At 37.9% G+C, this 20,665-nt stretch overlaps 1 protein-coding gene across 3 annotated transcripts in view; it reads right to left on the bottom strand.

Moving 5' to 3' along the window:
• KCNK2 (potassium two pore domain channel subfamily K member 2) overlaps positions 1–20,665 on the bottom strand; it is a 92,619-nt gene that overhangs the window by 15,788 nt on the left and 56,166 nt on the right. For 2 of the 3 annotated variants that reach the window (XM_088532089.1, XM_088532097.1), the window contains exons 4-5: positions 9,750–9,925; positions 7,019–7,205 (exon numbers count right to left, since the gene is read on the bottom strand). In XM_088532089.1, coding sequence (XP_088388215.1) covers positions 7,019–7,205; positions 9,750–9,925 — 363 coding nt within the window. The remainder of the gene's footprint in view (positions 1–7,018; positions 7,206–9,749; positions 9,926–20,665) is intronic. The other variant, XM_088532081.1, reaches the window with a different exon arrangement.

Below are 20,665 nucleotides of genomic sequence, written 5' to 3'. Positions count from 1 at the left end.
AAGCTTTCCACACCTGTGGTTAAATGCAATGGAGCAGTATAACATAGTATGGGGGAAATGTCATTAAAATAGGTTCCACAGATAGGAAAACAGGACTGAAACCACCTGCACTGGAATCAAACAGAATTCAATAACTGCTGAATTGCAATGCACATAAATGGGTATGAAAGTATATGCATTTGTACTGAAATATGAGGTGACCTAGCAAATGAATTATCAGAATACATTGTAGAAAGTATACCAACATACAATGCACCTACAAAGACTTTACAGAGCACTAGTAAGAAAAATAGTATTCTATCATTTTTATTTTGAAAAGCAGAATTTTTTAGATAGCCATTTTGGAGGCAAAAATGTTGAGAAGTGAGAAGCTGCACTTTGTCAAAATTAGCTTAGCGGGCCAACAAACAAAACTTTGTCCATCTGTGTTAGACATCTGCCTGCAATGGCTCACAGCAACCACTGAGAAGAAATAAGCTCCTTTCTCAGAGATATGGTTTACTGGAACATACTCACTTGAACCCTGGGACTCTCAGAAGTCCAAGGATTTTCCAATCCCTCTTCGGCACAGACTCCACCTCAGTGCTGCTGCACTTGCCAAACTACTTTTAAATAAGTTGGGGTTTTCCAATGACAAACACATTGGAAGGCATGGATTTTTTGGCTTAATCACTTGTTCCTTACCAAGGCGAAAAGCTCTGTGCTTTAGCAAAGGCATTAGAAAAGATTTCAGGCATGCACTAGGGCAGATTCTGCTCATTGGATATTCATCAGGACTGGGCTTCAAAGTATATTTTTATATAAGACAATTATATTTTAAGTAAATAATTTTCTTATTGTTGGCACTTTCCCCTCACATTCTTACTATAGCCAGCTTTGACTCAAAAAAAAAAGATCTGTAGAGCTGTCACTGCTTTTTTTCTTCAAAAGTCGAAGTTGGAAACAGAAAATCCTACTGGTATTGAGAATCATAATTCCATATCAGACAAACTTCTAGTTTATTTAAGTTCACCTTAAATCCAGGAATCGTCTGTACTATTTTTAATCAGCAACGTAACTATTCAGAGTATAAACATGTCATTAAAACCAAATACAGTTTTAAGGGCAGTTTAACAAGTAGTTGTCCATTACTCCAAGTCTGCACTACTGGCACCTGACCTAATCAAGAAACTTTCTGTCCCATTCTGAAGAGACACAGACGGCAAACGGCAATATTGAAAAGCTGGCTTAGACAGAACTTGGGAACGTGGTATACCTGGGACAAGACAACATTACACCACCAGTGACAGAGGGTACAATAATTAGTAGAACACACAGGATATTTGATTCCACTCAGTGGAAAAATGGAGAGCTACTTCTAAATATAAAAATATGAAAATATAGCACAGCTATAAAGAACACTCTTCTATAGAAACAGAGACGCCATATACTAAATTAATTTTAAAGTAGTTTGCATGATTCATACCACTTGAGTGAATGCCTGAGGTGAAGACGAACACTTTAGAAGACCAACTAGGAGCAAAGGCTACACAGCTTTGTGGAGGGGGCACACAGCTTTCTTGCATGATGCTCAATGAGCACGTCTTGCACTGCACAATTGCATTTCCCCTGTGCAGGGTCCTTTTTTGCAGGGTAAGCAATATCACATGGGGAAAGAAGATCAACTGGAACACTATGACCAGAAGAGGTAGTGGGTTCCAGTTCTGTGACTTTAAACAGGAGCACAATTTATTCAAACTGGATCTTAGGCCAGGCAGATTTTACCTTTAAACCCATTCCTTAAGTTTCTTGGACCATCTGTGATAAGTGCAGACCCAAATATCTGAATTAAAATGGCAACACACCAGATTAAGTCACAGCCAAAAACTGTGAAGTAGTAATAGCTAAAAACTGAAGATGAAACAGGAGGAAAAGCCTAGAATACCTTTTTACAGTGAGACTTGCAAAATTCCAGAAATCATTAGACTAGATTAATTGCAATGTAAGCTTGTAATGTCATTAAGCCTCCTGTGAAACAGACTACTGATATGCTATTAACATTTCTGACCTCTACCTAATTTAGTCATTTTGGACATCTAATCTAATTTGTATTGATATCTGCTGGCTTATCTCTCTGAGAAATACTTGACAATACCTTTCAATTAACAATGCAGCTATCTACACATATGAAAAATATATTGTCATGGTATACATGATTTGACCTTGATGTTAACTTTAATACCCAGGAAGATTTTTCACTATATGAAGAAATGACACATTTAACACACAGCAGTTCTCTTGCTTTTCCCTTTCATAGAACATTTATAATATTGATTTGTTTTGTAATATTAATCAACGTTTTACACTTCAAAGTAAGAAAAGGAATGCTTGACACAGTGTGTCCTGCTTTTGAAGAGACAATGGTGACTAATCCTTTAATACAGTTTCTCACTTTTTCTTTCAAAAAACTTTCTTCCTTTACAAGAGTGATTAATTTCCCCATTAAGGCTCAAAAACAAGTGCAAAAAACCCCTTTCACAAGACACACAAGCAGGTTTGTTTTTTGGAATACTGTACATTTATTTTCTTGTACTTCCAATACAAGGTCTCTTCATCCTTGCCCTCCTGGCATTCACCTTGAGTGATTATACTGTTCTATATTTGTCTTAAGATTGTTCCTGCTGGTGGAAGCTGCAGTTAAAATTTCCATAGGATCCAAATTATTAACTAGCTTCTATGCACAAAAGGGCCTGCTGGTTCCTGGGAACAAAACACTGGTTGTCCAGTACAGTTAAAAATCCAACAGAAAAATTTCGAAGAACTGACAAGAATGTCTGTCACAACAACCCACTCTGCAGTCTTTAACACCATTCCTAAAGTCTAAACTCTGTTGACTCCCTGTTGGGTGAATTATTCTGAAAGCCTCTCCTCAAACTCCCAATAAGCTCTTCAGGACTTCTGTTCAGCTTTTAAGTCCCATGGTACATGGAGCTCAGTGTTTTCTTTTCTTTGCTAATGAAAAATGAGAACATATTATTAAAAAGTTTCTTCTCTCCCCCAATATACATTATCATGAGCATTTAATTTTTATATAAGGCTTCTAATTATATATTAAAATCTGGGTTGACATTTCCCAGAAAAATAATCCAGAGCATCATACCAAAATACTTGAAAATTTTCAGAAAAGTATATAAAAATGAAGCATTTTGTTTTAGCTGATATGGAATATTTTACATTGTTTCCAAGGATTAAGAACATTTTTGAGAAGTAATATTTAATCTTTTAAAGCAGGCACTGAAGACTTTTGTTTTTGGTGTAACCTTTTGAACCAAAATTGAAGGGAATCATGAAATATTCCACAGAGTTCCAATACGCTACAAGAATTAACCAAAAAAAAATTGGCAAAAGAGTTCACTCAACTATAACTGCAAATTGGAGAAACACTGTCCACCACTCCACTTTACTGGACTGCAATTCTGTATGTGTGAGTGGAAAAAAAAAATACTCTAAATATCTGTAAAGAAGCATCCCTTTCTGCCAAAAAAAGAGGGGGAGGAAATAAATTAGTGACAGCATGAGTTTTTTTTTTTTTTTCCTCCCTTTTTTCTCAAAAAATGCACTAGCACCTAGTCCTTGAGAAGTGGACTAATGCTCCTTTCTGCGTGCTGCATGACTCACTGTGACAAGTCACCCCTGAAATGCTGTAGAGGTACCACAATTTATGATGCTCCTCATCAGACAAAATACTCTTCATGAAACCTCTACTACATCCTTAAACAATTACATGCCTTAAGCCTAAATTCTTGTTTCAACTCTGTTCACGGCAGTCAGCTAAAATCTCTCTCTCTAAAGTTTCAGGTGAAGTGTATCAATGGCATTTAGTGTCTGCAAGCCAGTTCTGAATCATCTAAAAGAAAAACAAGCAAGCCCAAAATCATAAGCACAACTCAGCCATTAACATCCACAGATTCTGCATATTTTCTTGTAACAAGAAAAGCTAGCCTTTAAGACAACTATTTATTGGAAGGACAAGAAAAAACAAGCTGTTTGAAAAATCCTTCAGATTTTTGTCATCAAGAGTTCACTCAAGGAAGGCAATAATGAATCGATTCTTTGTCAACTTAAATCTCTGACAAAATGCTGTCTGATGGCCTTTTTGGACCTTGCTGTTTTGATGGCAACAGTACTCTAAACCAGTTTCCCGACAGGCACGGTCCCGTCTCTCTTCGACATCGTTACTGCAAATAAAAATCCAATTCCCATACAATGAAACTCTCAAAGTCAATATTTTACATGTCTTCTGCATGTTAATTTAAGAGAAAATAAAAAACTTCTGCACCATTCCGACATCATGCATACATTTACAGTGGAAATCTAAAATTAAAAATATAGGTTACATTAACTAGGAAAGGCTGTAAGGTATTGAGTAACACAATTCAAGGACATTCTGTAGAAGAAAATGCATTTTATGGTCAAATTTTAAAAGGACATCCTGTAGAAACGAATTATTATATCAAGTGGTCCACAAATAGAAAAATTTGTGGAAATTTGTAATGAGAGTAATGACGAATGTACTCAGTGTTCCAGTTACAGCCAAGTGGGCCACTTCACACAATGTCTTACAGTAAATACAACCAGGCCTTTATGGACTACTATTTTTATTCCCTGCCACACACATACATCTCAAAAGGAGAAAGTAAGTATAAAACACCCAGACTTTTGGCTTTGAAACAGCATAAATTTTTGATTTGGTGTTAGTCAGAATCTGGTCAGAATCACAAATTCCTGAACACAAAATGAAAGTGAGAACAGTAATCTGGTAAAGGGGAAAAAAAAGGAGAAGTCAGACACACATTCAAAAGAAATATAGGAACATTGCATATTCTCTAAAACTATGTAAAATATTACAAAGGATGCTAGATCTCAAAAAAAAATCAGAAAATGGCAGAATTATTGTGGAAAGAAAACAGCTTGTTCAAGGAACCTTATGTACCTGTTACACGTTCTGGTTTTAATTTGTACTTTTTTCTGTTTTTCCCCTGAGAAGGCCACATAATATAGTTGCACTGACTCAGAACAAAGTGCCACCTCAACCTGTACCTCTCACCAACAGGGCCAACATCAGCTGCCTAGAGAAGGATGCTCAGTTCTGTTTAATAGCTTCTGGTGGAGATAAGCATTAATTCCTCGGCCAAACCTGTGGACATTTTGACACTCACAATAGCCTGTGACAGTCAGTCCCACAATTTAGTACATGGTTGTATACGACAACCATTCTTGTTTGTTTTTTAATCAGGCTCCCCATAAATTGATTCAGTTCTCTTTTGAATTGAAAAATATGAATAATTGTTCCCTTCCTATTTGTTTAGGCCACTAAAGCTCTCCTTTGGACTCACTCCCTTTTCAAGGCTGAAGAGTATTAAGCTGTTTACTCATTCTTCCTACTAGCAGCATTCTATCCTCCTGATCATTCCTCCTGATCATTCTCCTGATCCTCCTGATCATTCTTCATGCCTTCTTTGTATTTTTTCTGCTTTTACTGAATCATTTCTAAGATGCAGGAACAAGAACTTTAAGTGTTATTTCAGAGCTAACAATTGTTAGCTAACAAAGCTAACAATTTTTAAAGGAGCATAAACACTTTCTGGTTTCTGCACTATTTTTTTTTCCTGATACTGCATTTGCCTTGGTCCACTCCAGCACCGAAAGGAAGCTGTCACAGAGTCAATCACGGTTCCGACGCCTTTCTTTCCTGAATGATAAGTTCAAGTTTGGAGCACCTCACTTTGCATATGAAGATTGGGGGAAGAAGGTACATTTATTTGCAGCTATCAAAATGATTTTCATTTGCCGTTTTATAGCTCAGTCCTGTAACTTATACGAACCTTAGACAGCTCTTCTTATGTTAGCTTTTTATTTAAAAAAAATAGCTTGAATAACTTAGTACCATCCACGCTTTAGTTCAATTTTTGCACATTCTACCCAGATCATTTATGAATATGCTAAACAGAGGTCTCTGTGGGACTTCACCTACATGAAGTGACATTTGACAGTGACAGGAGCAGTCACATCCCTGTCAAGGCAAGCTTCAGGCCTACAACTTTCTAGAAGTTACTCAGCCTGTGAGACCCACCTGCTGGGCCATGGGCAGTTGCGCACCAGATCCTGTGGCGGATCCGCTCCTCCCTCCACCAGAGCAGCTCCGCACAGCAGCTCGGGGCTGCTGGCCCTCTCTCTGACTACATATCACAAGCAGAGCAAGCTCATTTCCCAGTCACCTCCACCTGGCACAGAGTCCAGGTGTGGGAGAGAGTCAATGCCCACAAGCCTCTCATCAAGCAGCCAATTTTATGCAGACAACTGTCACGAGCATTTCTTAGATTTCTTACCACAGTTTCTCAAAGCTACATGCAACCCATCTAATCCAGGTGAAGGGACTGGTAAGCGTTGGACACATTGTGAATTAAGCTAAACTTTCTGCTTACAGTATAACACACACACGGACAATGCAAACGAAGGAAACAAAAGACAAAGCACAGCGAGAGGACAACACCAGAGAGGTTGCAACAGCAGAAACACAACTGTAGCACAACACACAGAGTTACACACAAAGCTTATGTCACAACTCATCAGTATGAGACCTTTTAGGGACTCCCAGTAAAAGCAATGAATATTCAGCAGACTAAAACACAGTACTTCTTATTCTTACATTTCTCAATCTGCAAGGCCAAAAATATCTGCCCAAGATTAAGTGAAGCACCTTTGAAAGGGTAGAAACACACACACAAAAAAAAGGCAGGCAGAATCAGAGACCAGGCATTTATTTCATCATCCCACCTCCTGTCTCTGCACTGCCACATGCTCCCATGTGGAGACAGGTCATCACATGGGCCCTTACACAAGAAAGATAAAGGGTATATGGGGAGAGAGAGGCACAACACCCCCACAACATACATAGTTGTGTGTACCCCAAAACAAAGACAAAAATGCAAACCTTGTATTACTGTGCAAAATATCGTAAGTTTTGAGAAAATCTTACCTGCAACATAGTCACCAAAACCAATAGTAGTTAAAGTGATAACCACAAAATAAATTGCATCTAGGGTGTCCCAGCCTTCTATGTGCTTGAATATAACTGCAGGAAGAGCAACAAACAGCACACAGCCAAACAGTATGAATATTATTGTTGAAATTATGCGAATCTTTGTCTGACTCACATTCCATTTCTATGAAAGAAAGAGAGAGGGAAGGGGAAAGACAGGAAAGCCACTGTTAATAAAATCGTGCCACTGTGCATAAGCACCTATCACCCACAACAGTGACCATTACGGCTGCTCAAGAGAACAGTGCATTGCAATTACCCAGACAATCAGGAAAATCAAAGTAAGATTTGATTTTGAAAGGGTTTTCGAAGGAAGCATGTCTATCTGAAACATCTGCCAGCAAGACACGCAGGGCAGTGCTGGCCTTTACACTGTAGCTGGATTTGCAGTCTGAGTGAATGGCATGTGCAACATTCATAAATATTAACAGCTGATCATTCAAAACTTTGGCTTGCTGGGCTACATTTTTGAGTGGTCTTCAAGTAACGTTTGTGGCTGTCATGTCTCAACTTCTTGGCATCTGCAGATAACCGAGTAGAATTGTTCACAATTTTGACCATACAGTTCTCCCTTTAATTAGACAACTGGCTAAACAGAATCACAGAAAATAGTGCTAAAAGGGACCTGAAGAGATGATCTATTCCAAACCTGCCTCAAGACAGAATCAACTCCACCTAAGCCATTCCAGACACATTACTGTCTAGACTCTTTAAAGCCTCCAGTGATACAGATTGATGGATGTCTCCAGGCAGTATGTGATCATGCTTAACTCTCCTCCTCATCAGAAGGTTTTCCTAATGCCTAACCTGGATCTCATCTGCTGTAATTTAAGTCTATTTACAGTCTTATCCAAGGCAGACAAAGCGAGTAATTCACTATTTTGCTCTTTGCAGCAAACTTTTACAGGTGTTTTCTTTCAGGCATCTGATGAACATGCTTCTTTCAGATTTTCCTTTTCACCTGCCCATTCTTGTTGCTCCACCCTAGAAATCCACACACACTTCTTTAGGTGTGGTGTTGAGGACTAGACATAAAACTGAAGACATCCTAGAGCAAAATATAATGAAAGGATCCTTTCATGTGTTTTACCTATTATTCATTGCTATTTATACTTCTGTGATGTATGCTTTTTACAGCAGGATGATGTTGACCTATATTAGCTTAAGAGCTCAGAACTCCTTTACAAAATTGTAGAATCTTTCCTAACATGTAAGTATGTATTTTATTATTCTAACATATAGTACTTCAAACTTTTTGAGATCTCATTCTCATTCTGTTCGCCAATCCTTAGTTTTAGTTTATCATTTTTAAATTTAGTTTAAAAGCTTTATCTGTTGTCTAAGGTACTAATGAACTTTTTTAGCTACACCAACACTAGAACAGACCACTGAAAAAATCCTTCTTGACATGCCCTTCCAGTTTGACAATTCCAAATCATACAGTTTTCCACCCGTCCGAGCATTTTAATTCAAATTAAAGGAAGGGAGGAATTGCACAAAAACTGGAATGTTCCAAAAGAGCAGATCATTTCTTATTAGAAAAGTCCTTGACTGTTCATGATACCTATTTTCTTGTACACTAGTGCCAATGGGAATTGTTTTAAGGTCAGCAAGGTAAAAGTACAGCTCTTTTAACTCAAATCAGTATAGCTCAGGCAACAGGAAATTCCCTACTCTGACCTATCATTGGTCTCCCAGTCCCTTTTTTGGGGAACAAGTAAACAGAACAAGGGAGTCTTTCAGATTTGATATATAGATCATTGTTTTCATTCAGAGATTGCCAATAAGGGGCTATGCCTTAATTTTATTCATATGTACACAAGCCCACACTACTGGATGGGTCTTTTCCTCTTCGGTGGCACTAAAGCTGTACCATTTTGCAAGGAACAATTTAATGTCCATACGCCAAAGAAAATAAAAGAGCATGAACCTCTAGGCTTGGACGATTTGAAGAGTCAGAGAGGATGACAACACTTTCAACTCCACAATGTCCTTAGAGCCTCGTGAGGAGAACATGGCTAAGCATGGTGGAGAACACGGCTAACATGCCAGAAAACAGGCTCTGCACTGTCTAGGCTGTCTTGCCTCCACAAACAGCCAAAGCTTTAATCACCTGCAGAATCTGCATGTATCAGATTCCTAAATATGCACAAATTTTATTCTGCATATTTAGGAAATATGCCGAACCTCCTAAATATGGAAATGCAGGTCCTACAGACTGCTTCCCCAGATAAGAGGGCATCTGAATAGGGATTTTGAGAATTGTGATTTAAGATTCAGACCCCACAGGCCTTCTGTGAATCAACTCCAAGCAGCAGCAATGGTTTCCATATGTTATTCCTACAGCTCCACTCTTCCATCTCTGTCAATGACTTCCTTCCACAGTCTATATTACAATTTCTAAAGGTAAACATTGTAGCAAGCTTAGGAGTATTTTAAGAGCAAAACAAAAAAAAAATCAGTTGCTTGGAGTCTTGTTGCTCTTCCTAATGGTAGTTACTGAAGAAAATAACCCATGAATTTCTGACAACTCCACCCAACTCTCAAATAACAATGTTCAATGTTCTTCCTATCTTTTGCTATATATCTGGTTGAAATGAATGAGCTATGCCCCATTTGCTGTATTTTTCAACCAAATTGTTAAATTTAGAACAAGTGGCATACTCACAACAAAGGTATCTTCTACTTTGGCAATTCCTTTTCCAAAGATTGTTCCTAGTTGATCTCCAACACCAGCCAACAGAAAACCAAAGAGAGGAATTCCCAGTAAGGCATAGATGATACAGAATATCTTGCCACCTTGTGTGCGTGGTGAGATGTTTCCAAAGCCTAAATTACAAACAACTTGAGATGTTTAAAAAGAAGTTACATATGTTAAAGTATACATTTAAGAGGAGTACAGGAACAGAACAGTTGCAAAAGGTCCTTCTTGGTTAGCCATATGATACAACAAGCATTGTGAAAAGTAAATGAAAGTGTATGTCATTATTCTTGTGAAAGTAAAAATCAAAGTATTGCACAATTCACCTTTTTTTTTCTGTATATCCTGTATTTTTTCCTTAACATACTGTATATTATACTGAGGAGCAAATCTGTCATTAGAATGTCATCACCAAAGAAATAAAACCTTGACTTCCTAGAAATGACAATTTTCCACATCTATTACCTATAGTTAATTCCAATCAGTTAAGATCTGCCTTAGCTTCTGCTACCTAGAAATGTTTATTACTAGACTTAAAATCTACAGCTGCAGTACTAGGAAACAAGGTGCAATTTTCTTTCAGATGGGCTGCTTTTTTAAGGGGAGCAATGTGAAACAGGTCATTTAGATGAGAAAATGACTATATCTCCTAGGTTCTTCAAGGGTTGTAGACAAGCTTTAGAAGAATAATTGATAGCTCGTGGCTCCTTCCATTTGAAAATTTGAGTCATTTTATCAACACAACTGTTCAAAACAAACAAAATAAAAGCCACAAACCACACACTCTGGATATACCTAAGATACCTTGATTGCTGCAATTCCCTTTAAAATGGAGAAGCAGAAACCTGAAGAGCACAGGCTCTTTAGATCTTATCTGTGAAATGCCCTCAAACATCAGAACTGGTAAATGAGTGATTTGTCCAGTATCACACAGGAAAGATAGGGCAAACCCCACACATGGGTTTCATGAGCATCAGTTCTTTTAATTCAAAAGGTTTTCTCCCCCCAAGAAACACTCATGTGTTCAGGGGGGAGTAACACCCTAGTGTTTTTGTCATTAGTTTATTTCTCAGCATATGGATGTGCACTCCCAAGAATGTCAGAGCGAAAGCTTGTCACAAAAGCTTGTTTTCCAAGGGGACATTAAACAAAAGCCCTTAAAAAATTAACATCTGTGCAGAAAAACATAAATAAGTAAAACAGTAAAATATTTTAGCAAGCAGTTGTGACAATTTGTTTTCTCAGCATTTGTCTTAAATTAATTCAAAATTTTGAATAAAAGATACTTTCCATATACACACAAAAATCATTCAATGAGAATCCAGTTTTCCACTGAAAAAGAGTTTAAGTAGGCAAATTTTATCAGCTCCATTGACAACTCTCAATGCCAATTTTCTTCTAAAAATAGCTTAGTATTTATGCAGACTGACAACTGTAGCCTTCCACAACGCAAAGCACGGTTAATGAATGTCTCACCTATTTGTCTGAATTTTTGTTTTTTTCTTTGTAGTGTTTGTCTTCATACAAATATAGGCTTTTTTTTTTTTTTTTGGTTCTTCTCTCATGTAGAGAAACTTAAACCAAAGCTTTGTGTCAAAGCTAAATTCTACTTTTGGTACTCTAAAGAAAAAAACGTCCCTTGCTGAGCTTTATTAAGGAAAAAAAGAAATCACATGGAGAATACATTTCCCTCCTAGATATTTTGCCCAAATATTTGCTGCTTCCAGGTAGTAATCATGCAAACAATAAAATCATTGGTAAGATCAAGTTTGGCTAGGTAGGAAAACATGATGTTGATATTAAACTTTCCCAAATTAAACTCATCGCATTCAGGTCCTGGAGTCCTCCAGTTTTACGCATCCTCTCTGCAGTAATATCATGCCAGGGAAAAAAAAGTTTGACCCAGTAAAGTGGAATACAGTTACAACACCTATGGTACAACACAATATTCTTCCTTGAGCCAGGGCTAAAATTACCAATGATTAAGATTCAGAAAATTTCACAGAACGGTTGAAGTTGGAAGAGGCCTCTAGGGATCATCTAGTCCAACCCCCCTGCACACACAGGGTCACCTAGAGCACGTGGCACAGGGCGGCATCCACAGCCTCTCTGGACAGCCAGTTCCAGGGCTCTGTCACCCTCACAGGAAAGAAGTTCAAGTTTGCTCTGTGCATTCACGTGCCAAGCAAAAAAAAAGTCCCCTGAGTTTTAAAATAAAATAAAATTAGCTTCTGTTTGCTCACCACAAAACAAAAAGGGACAAACAGATCCAAGCTACTCTGTTTTCATAAATATGTCTGTGCATGCAACAACAGGAGTTGAATGGTTGCCAGCACGTAGTTCTTGGGAGGTCGTAATGCAATTTAGAATCAGGATCTGGATATATCAGGTTTATAAAATTCAAACAGTGTTTTGGAAAGAGCTCCCCCCCCCCTTTTTTTTTTCTCCCCCTTTTAATAATATATAAAGACGGCTGTCTCCTAATGGTGACAAAATACCAGCCCAACCAAGCACAAGTCAAGGAGTCAATGTTATTTATTTTAACTTCATAAAGCAGACTGACATTTTCCTTGCATCCCACAGCTATTACAAAGACAATTGTTGCCGTGGCATACTTCTTATCTGCTGCTAATCATTATGAGAACAAGAAGTTCACGTTCAGCTCTATGCATTCACATTTCTAAATTAGAATCATACTTTGCTTGAAAAAAGGATGGTACTTTGTTCACTTTTATCCTCACAAATTGTTGCTTTTCATCCCCCCAAATGACAAATACTTGTCTTCCATAAATGAAAAAGATGTCCTATAATATTAATTACCCTTTAAAAGCCCTTGTGTACCCATTACTGGGTAAAAGAACAAGTGGAACAGTTTCTCTCTCCAGATGCTCAGTTCACTTAATTCAAACCACGGCTCCTTCACGACGTAACATGTGCTTTAGTGAACTGATGTACCAAGGGGTTTCCAGCAGACACGAGTTGTATTTCCGACTGTGTCCTGTTTCATAACCGCCTGCTGCTGTGCACTGCAGCCCAGGCTGCGAGCTCCACAAACCGAGCCCACATCTCATCTCTTGGCTTCTCCAAAGATGAACTAGTGCGTCATTTATGGAATGGGAGAGGAAATGTACTTCTATTTCATGCAGTTGATTTAAGTCCTGAGGGTTTTGCCCAAGCAAAGCATTACTCCTTTCTCGGAAGGGCAGCAGAATACTTGACAAGGCCACGGGAATACCATTACCCCTCTCTGAGGACCGTGCAGAGGCTGAGCAGGGCACTCTGCTTCACCAGGAGACCTCCACACTCAGCCACAGCACCACATGGCTCTTCCTCCTCATACATGAGCTTCCCTCAAAGAGCTTTTAACCAACTCTATCTGCAACGAGCCCTTTACGGAATACAAAGTTTTACTTCCAGAACTGGGTCAGTTTTGCCCAAGATAAGGGCAAGGCCATTTTCAGATTCCTTATCCTCAATGCGCCTTCACTTCCACCACCAGGCTCACAGCTTGCCTCCTACTTTTGCCAAATGTCATTCATGCCCGCCTCCATGAAGACTCAAACTACATTTTCCTTACAGGAATCTCAGTCACCCCCTTGAGTTGGCTATATAGGTTAAATCAAGGATTATGCAAAAGAACAAACGAAGAGATTTTAGGAGTTATTTTTTATTTTGACTTCTCCTATTTATTTGATATATTTGAGGAGGAAAATGTATAATATTTCCATCTGAAATAGGTTACTATTAAGTAGAAATTTTGTAGTTGTGTATTGACTGCAAGCATATTATTAGTTTTAAGCAAAGCAGAAAATGTTTCAAGTTTCAATTTCTAGTTGTTTTTTTCATATAATGAACAATAGTTTATGCTGCAAACATGAAAAGTTTGTAATGCCAGAAATTGTCACAGTATTGACAAAACTCACTTTTTGTTCAGGTCTAAAAAACTCTGTCTTTACTCCAGCCTTTACAAAACAGAGATTAATTTCAAAAATCTAATTTCTTTTTGAAGTAAAGGCCCTTTTGCTTTTTAGTTAGCTGGTATCTCAGTCTTTCAGAAAGCTCTTTTAGATACACATTTTCAAAGCAGAGTTAGAAGAATAGAGACTCCAAATGAAGGCATTTTAATGGAAAATTCCTAGACAAAGCAGGGCATCTACTCAACCTAGCTGGCCATAATCAAGTATTTCTCACAGGTACTTTCGAGAGTTCTAGAACTAGACTTTACTTGCAAACTGACTGAAAAAGAGTGCTACCACTTCTGATTCATTTGTATCAAATAGTTCAAGTGGGGTTTGAAAGTCCCAGGGAGGGCTTTGAGCATTTTCCTTTCAAATACGAAAATTCAGATGCCAGTAAATATTTTCTTTTCTTTTTTGACATATCCCAGATCATAAAAGACATGATTCATAAGGCAGCAAAGTGAAAATTACACAAAAAATACTGTCATATTTTGAGATCTGAGAACTACTAATAAAAGCTGTATGTTTGCATACGTGGTCAATTCATGTAGTAGCTTAACACTGAAGAATAAATATTTGGTGAACGTGCACCTCCTTAATTACTCAAAACGCGTGAGGCGGGTTAGAGCAACCTGCCCCTGTCGCGGCTGCGAGGAAGCAGGAGCAAAGCCGAGCCGCGAGCTCCTCGCCGGGACGGGACGCGCGGCCCGGGCCTCCTCCTCCTGCCCAGGCTTCGTGCAGCTGCTGCCGCAGGTCCCACCGTCCCGACCACGCAGCTCCATCACGGCCATCACCCTTTCCAAAGGGCACGCGTGTGTTTTGATACTGAATGTCATATTGATTCCGAGAGATCAAAAGATGCTTTCTGCAGGCCCCAAGAAACCACGTGATCAAATCGTTATGAAAGGTGCCTGTGTATTTCTGGTATTTAAGATATTTTTTCCCCTTTCAAGCATAGTTTGGGCTGAGGAGATTAGCATTTAAACATATACTTGCCCATCAATGCCAAGACAAAGAAACACACTTATTCACAGATAAATTTCGATACTAATTTTAGCATACACGATGGTGCGGACACAATCCTCAGGCAACAAGGCAGTGTACATACCCATACTGGCTGCATGCAAATCTCTGCATACACTGTAGAAATTCAAAAATTTGCATGTTCATGTCCACTAGGCATAACTGACTGTTTTTACACTAATCCTCTTTTCTTTGCTCAGCTCTGTTCTAAATACCTAAATACCAAAAATGTAATATACATCTGTGCTCCTGTATCCATATATATACATATACATACATATGATGAACAAATGGGTAACTGAAGCACAGGAAGGAGAGTCCAAAATTTTCCCTAGCATTTCAGCGCTCGACTCACACTGAATCTGTGGTTGAGGACGAAACAATTAGATTATAACTACCCTTAACTAGTGAAATTTTGTTATCAGAATTCTTCAGAGAGCCTTAGTCAAGCCTTCTTGTCCAAGGCCCTATTAAAATTGCTAATAAATACATGCATCAACAGAATCTCCTTTCTCTCTGAAGATATACCCCTGCACGTATACATGCACATACATTCAGGTGTGCAGTACAAGTCAATTTAAAGGCTGAGTAAGGATGAAGACCATTTGCAAATTTGAATACTTGAGTGAGCTGGAGCACCCTAGCAGTAGAGCACATGATATTTCTGTGTTACATATATACACATAAATCCTATCACACCTCCACATGCACTTTTTCCAGCTATTTTCATGATTTTTTTTTCCTCAGGTCATCCTTTTACGAGTTAAATCTTCACATTTACAGAAGCAGAAGTTGAGCTAGGGCAAATTAAATACTTTGCTATACACACACTCAACTGATGAGACTGACGGAGGGCCCTTGCTGAAGGAAGTGCCCGGTGCAATAACCACGCGACAAGAAAACCTCCGCTGTAGACTGTGGTCTGTTATGAAACGGATTGAAAATCTGTCTAACAGAAGCAGGGCATAATTTCCTTACTCATCACTGACTTCTGGAAGCCGGTGAATTCCTCCAGTAGTTTTAGGAAAGATGCCGTCATGTAATACTGCCATTAACTCATTGCTGAAAACAGCCTTTCCTTGGGTACAACACGGATCCCGGCGTACCAGAATCTGGCTCGTGTCAGCCCTACTCCACAGCGCAGGGCCAGGGCAGTGACAATACGTTACTTTTAAGGTTATGATGCTCTGGCTCAAGCCTGAGAAAAGGCATTTCATAATAAAGCTCTTCATTGCCAAAATGTATAACTTGCCCCTATTCAACTATAAGGGGAAACAGATTAATATTAATAAAACATATAGTATTCAATAACTGACAGATCTGATCTGCTTTCAGTGGTTTCTTTCCATTTGTGTTCTGTGGGAGCAGTAATCAAATCAAAGCAACTTTTTAAAAGAACAGGATATAAATATTCATAGGAAATAAAATTCCTTTGAGTCAAATTGCTATGCTAGAGAGGTGAAGGCGAATTTTAAGGAAAAGTCTCAGTATGGGTCCAGAAGCCATCGCAGTACTCAAACTCACATTCAGTTGCCAAGGCAATTTCTGAAGGAATTGGGTAATAATTGTTAAAAGCATTTTAAAAGCTTTAGCATCAATTCAGATAGCTCTGCCTCCTGGTACAGGTTCTTCATTTCATTCAGCTGTCACTTTGCCCAGTGATGAATAGCTACTTCCCATCAGCAGCTGGGACGCTCTGTCCCTTTTTTTGTTATTCCTTTTCTAATGTTTTTGTTACTGTAATTGGCTTTGTTTTAGCTCTAATTTCAGCAGAATGGAGTGAGCTCCATAACCCCAGCATCACCAGCATTTTTTTCCTTAACCAAGATTGGTACATGGGAATAATGTGCTTGGCTAGCACAACAAGTAAAAAACAAATGTACTTTAAAGAAAAAATGTTTTAGTTCAGCATAAGACAACACTTTTATTACTTATATATTTCTACCAAGTGCAAACACATATCAAATAAAACAAAGTGGCACTCATTCTGCATAGTCATCAACAACCAAACAAAAATTGAGTTTTAGACTTGCTGACAAAAATGCACAGACATAAGTAAATTTCTGAGACTGCAAGAGAATTTTGAAATAGTTTACTTCTAGAGTGTCTGGGGTTTTCTCTTTTTAATGCCTTTATTTGTTGCTTATAAGTAAGCTGAAAACACAAATTTGTGAAGGTTATTGTTTACAAATAAAGCAATTTTTAGTGCCAGATAAAGAAAGCTCTTGCTGATCTCTCTCTTCTAAGTACAAAATAGTATGTGTGCTTTTGAGGTAAAGTTACTGTCAGCCTGCACATGTTTCTATCTTCCTTACAAGCAATTAAATGTGGCAAAAATGATAGCAAATAAAGGATTATGGCAAAATCGTAGCAACAAATGAGAAAGGCACAGGTGAAAATCCTGTCTCTGCTACTTGCCCTTCTTTTCCAGCAGCATTACTATTAGCAGAGGCTACAATCAGCATACTGTCAGCTCCTCTTAAACTGGTACAAGTGGCCAAAATTAATACAGATATCCTGAAGTACTAGATAAGTTCTGTCTGTCTTTGTAGTTTCCAACAACTTTTTCAGACATCCTATGCCACTGTTGCAGAACTTGAACTAGTGTCCAACAGTGAATATATTTTGCTCATCATCATTTTCTGTCAAGTTAAAGTGATTTGTCTTCCCGCTCCCCCTTCTCATAAACCACACATACATAACCCAAAAACCCAAGTACCCAGATAATTTGCTCAGAATAAGAGGTAACCGGAGAAATTTTAATGGCGAGAGAAAACAGGCCAGGGGAGACAGGAGGCAGGAAAAAGAATTACGAAAGAGACCCTCATATATTGCATGCCCTTATCTAACTACAGATTTGTTTAATACTGTTTATAAAACAGGAAGAAGATTTTTTCGGGGGAATATGTATGTGCTTATAAGCATGGAAATAAAGCAAGTAATTTTTCATGTCCATTAGTTGATTATTATTCATTAAAATGTCCTGAATTAGCTAGCACTATGATATACCTGAACACTAACAAACACCATTTCCTTGAAGTTGTGGTTAAAAACAACCACCTAATTTCTAAGGATTTTTATTCAAGAAAGCAAGCAAAACAAAACAAATAAGTGCATGCTTAACTTAAACTTTTTTTTTTTTAATTCATCTCATCAAGTATTTAGTATATACACCTGTGAGGATGAAAAATCTATTTAGGATTTCATTTGGCAAAATTTGTACATGTTTGTTCCAGTGTTGTGATGTAGTGGAAATCAATGCTGGAAATCATGCTGTCAGATCCGGCAAATTCTCCCATTTCCCAGAACTTTACACCATATGTCAGATATATCTCATTAAAATGGTCTTATCTAAGCAAGGGAACAAAGGACAATTAAAGCGACTTCAAATCTATTTAAAATCCTTCAGAGAAGATGTAACTCATTTTCTGCTTCCCTAGATTGCAATTTTTAGTGGCTTGGAACTATGTAGACGTGTGGGTTTTATCTGTGCAGGAGTTTAGCTTCAACTGAAGGCGGCGCAATGACCGCGGTGCTGCCCTCCCGCCTTCTGCAGCGGTGCTGCTGTCACCACGGCCGCTTGCTTTTCTTCAGACCCCTTGGTAGACTGAATGTCTGGGTTCACAGGGAAGATTTCCGCTTCATTATTTGCCAAAGACAGAAATCCAAAAGAAATTGGACTTTGTTTGTGCTTCCAATGTAAAGACCTCAGTGGAAGAGCTACCGAATATAAAATTGTCACCCTAGGCATGATGATGGCCAATAAGAAGATTAGTGTCCAGCAGTGCAAAATAAATTTCCAAGTTTGTGTTTCTAATATGATAAAACACTTTGGTTTTACCTGCTATTTTGCTTTTTGGGGGAAAAAAAAAAAAGCAAATGTTATTTACAGTGGACATAAATTTCACCAAGTTAAAAAAAAAAAAAAAAACGAGAAACAAAAAGAACCCAAGAACAAGCATTTCCTCAGCAACACTTCTGTTTCAAATAGGTTGTGAGTTTTCTTGAACAAAATTGGGTGAATCTTTCACAAAACTCATCTAACCTGTACATAGAAAAAAAATGCAAAATGGACCAGAATATTTCATGAGACAGAGAACAAGTCTTTCAGTTGCAGGACTTAAATTAATGTAGTTCTGCATGCCAGTTCACAGAGGGAAAATAAAGCATGTATAAAAAATACTTTTACATGTGGTCCACTTTGTAAACATTATTTCACTTCTACCCTTCAAAAAGCCCTGAGTTTGAGCATGATGAGCTAGTTGGGGCAAAGCAATCCCCCTGACTCCATGAACAGCTCTGACAGTAAACATGAAAAAAAAGCAGCTTCTACCTGTTCAATGAGATATCATGGTTTTGATGAAAAGGAAGACAAGGAAAACCATATCCTGAATGAAATATTGTTTTTCTTATAAAACATTAAAGCAGACAGAGATATGGACAGCACAGTAGTTACACAATTAAGTGCAGTAAATCTTAATTGCTTTTAAATAGCTTTTAAATATGCTAAGTATCAGAACAAGACATCTATATTGCTTCCTTTTCACTCATCTTGAACCAGGGAATTAGAATAGCTAGTTTTTAATCCAAAAATGTAAACAAAATACTACTTCTTCTATGTAATTCATATGGAAATATCAAGAAAGAGATCACGACTCATAGGCCATTTCTTAACTTCAGCCTCTTTTGCTTACAGAATTTGGTTTTCTAAAACAGACAGACTGGAATTAATTGGGACCAAAATGGGGATAAATAGTAAACATTGGAAAAGAAACACCCATAAAATGAAAATTCATTTGTTGATGCTATAATCATTGGATATCGTTGGATGGCATTCATTCAAGAGAATACCATAAAGCTATGCTTGTAACATAATTAATTTTGTAGCAAGTAAATAAGTTATTCCAAATTAAAGGCTTAAGATTTTTATCTTGGTTTTAACCATGGTTTCCTTTCTGGGACCAGAAATACATGTAAGACAAGTCTGTGTCAGCTTGAGATCTCAGTTTCATCTGTGGATACAAAAAATTGTTCACATTTTGTTTTTTCATCATACATTTGTGACTTTTGGTAGAAAACGAACCATTAGGTAAGGTCTATTTTTTATAAACAAGCAGTTCATAAATAAATGACATTATCATAGGCCTCTTTGTATTCCCAAAGACTCATTGGGATTCATTAGGGCGAGTCTTCAGATTCTCTTCTTTAAGGGATTGTGACTTATCACACTTGTCATCTGGCTTTCTAAATTCTTCCGCGCCCAAAATGCTTTAAAACACTCAACTGTTTAATAATACCCCAATGAAATCTCTACTGAATCTCAGGTGTTTAAATTGAAATCAGAAGAACTGAAGCACAGGGTAATTTTATTTTTCCCTGAATTGGGCCACAAGCTGTGTCTGTGGTCTGACATACATCAGCTACAATCTAAAGGATAACTTTGGAATCTGTCTGCAGAACTGGCACATTAGGGTCTTATAGAGTATTTTAGGATGCAGGCCTGCTTGTAGCTATGGGGAAAGACTGGGTAAGTAGAGAAGAACAAAGAAATCCTACACCAAGTTTTTAAGGTTTGTACCAAAGGTGACTCTTTCCCAAAGTGACTAATATTTGTCTTTTAGCATCTTTTTTATTTTACCCCCTAATGCTTCCACGCTGATTTGGGAACATACTCCTTGCAGAATTATTGCCATGCCTTTGCATTGCTTAGTGTATGTTTGCATAATTGAACTGAACTCCAAGCTGCATAGATACTCTTGGCCTCTGCACAGTTTGGTAATAAGATTAATTAAGAATATAACACAGGCTCTACCCTTAAGAGCTCTATGGTGAGCAAAACCAGCTATTTAAATCAGCTCCATGTTATCTGTGCTCAGCAAGAGAACAGACACTCTGCTAACC

The sequence above is a fragment of the Tinamus guttatus genome, unplaced genomic scaffold (assembly GCF_059628265.1).
Source record: "Tinamus guttatus ecotype Peru unplaced genomic scaffold, ASM5962826v1 Tinamus_guttatus_pri_ptg000033l, whole genome shotgun sequence".
Lineage (NCBI taxonomy): Eukaryota > Metazoa > Chordata > Aves > Tinamiformes > Tinamidae > Tinamus > Tinamus guttatus.
The sequence above is the reverse complement of the archived record's forward strand: the minus strand, read 5'-3'. Positions and strand labels throughout refer to the sequence as shown.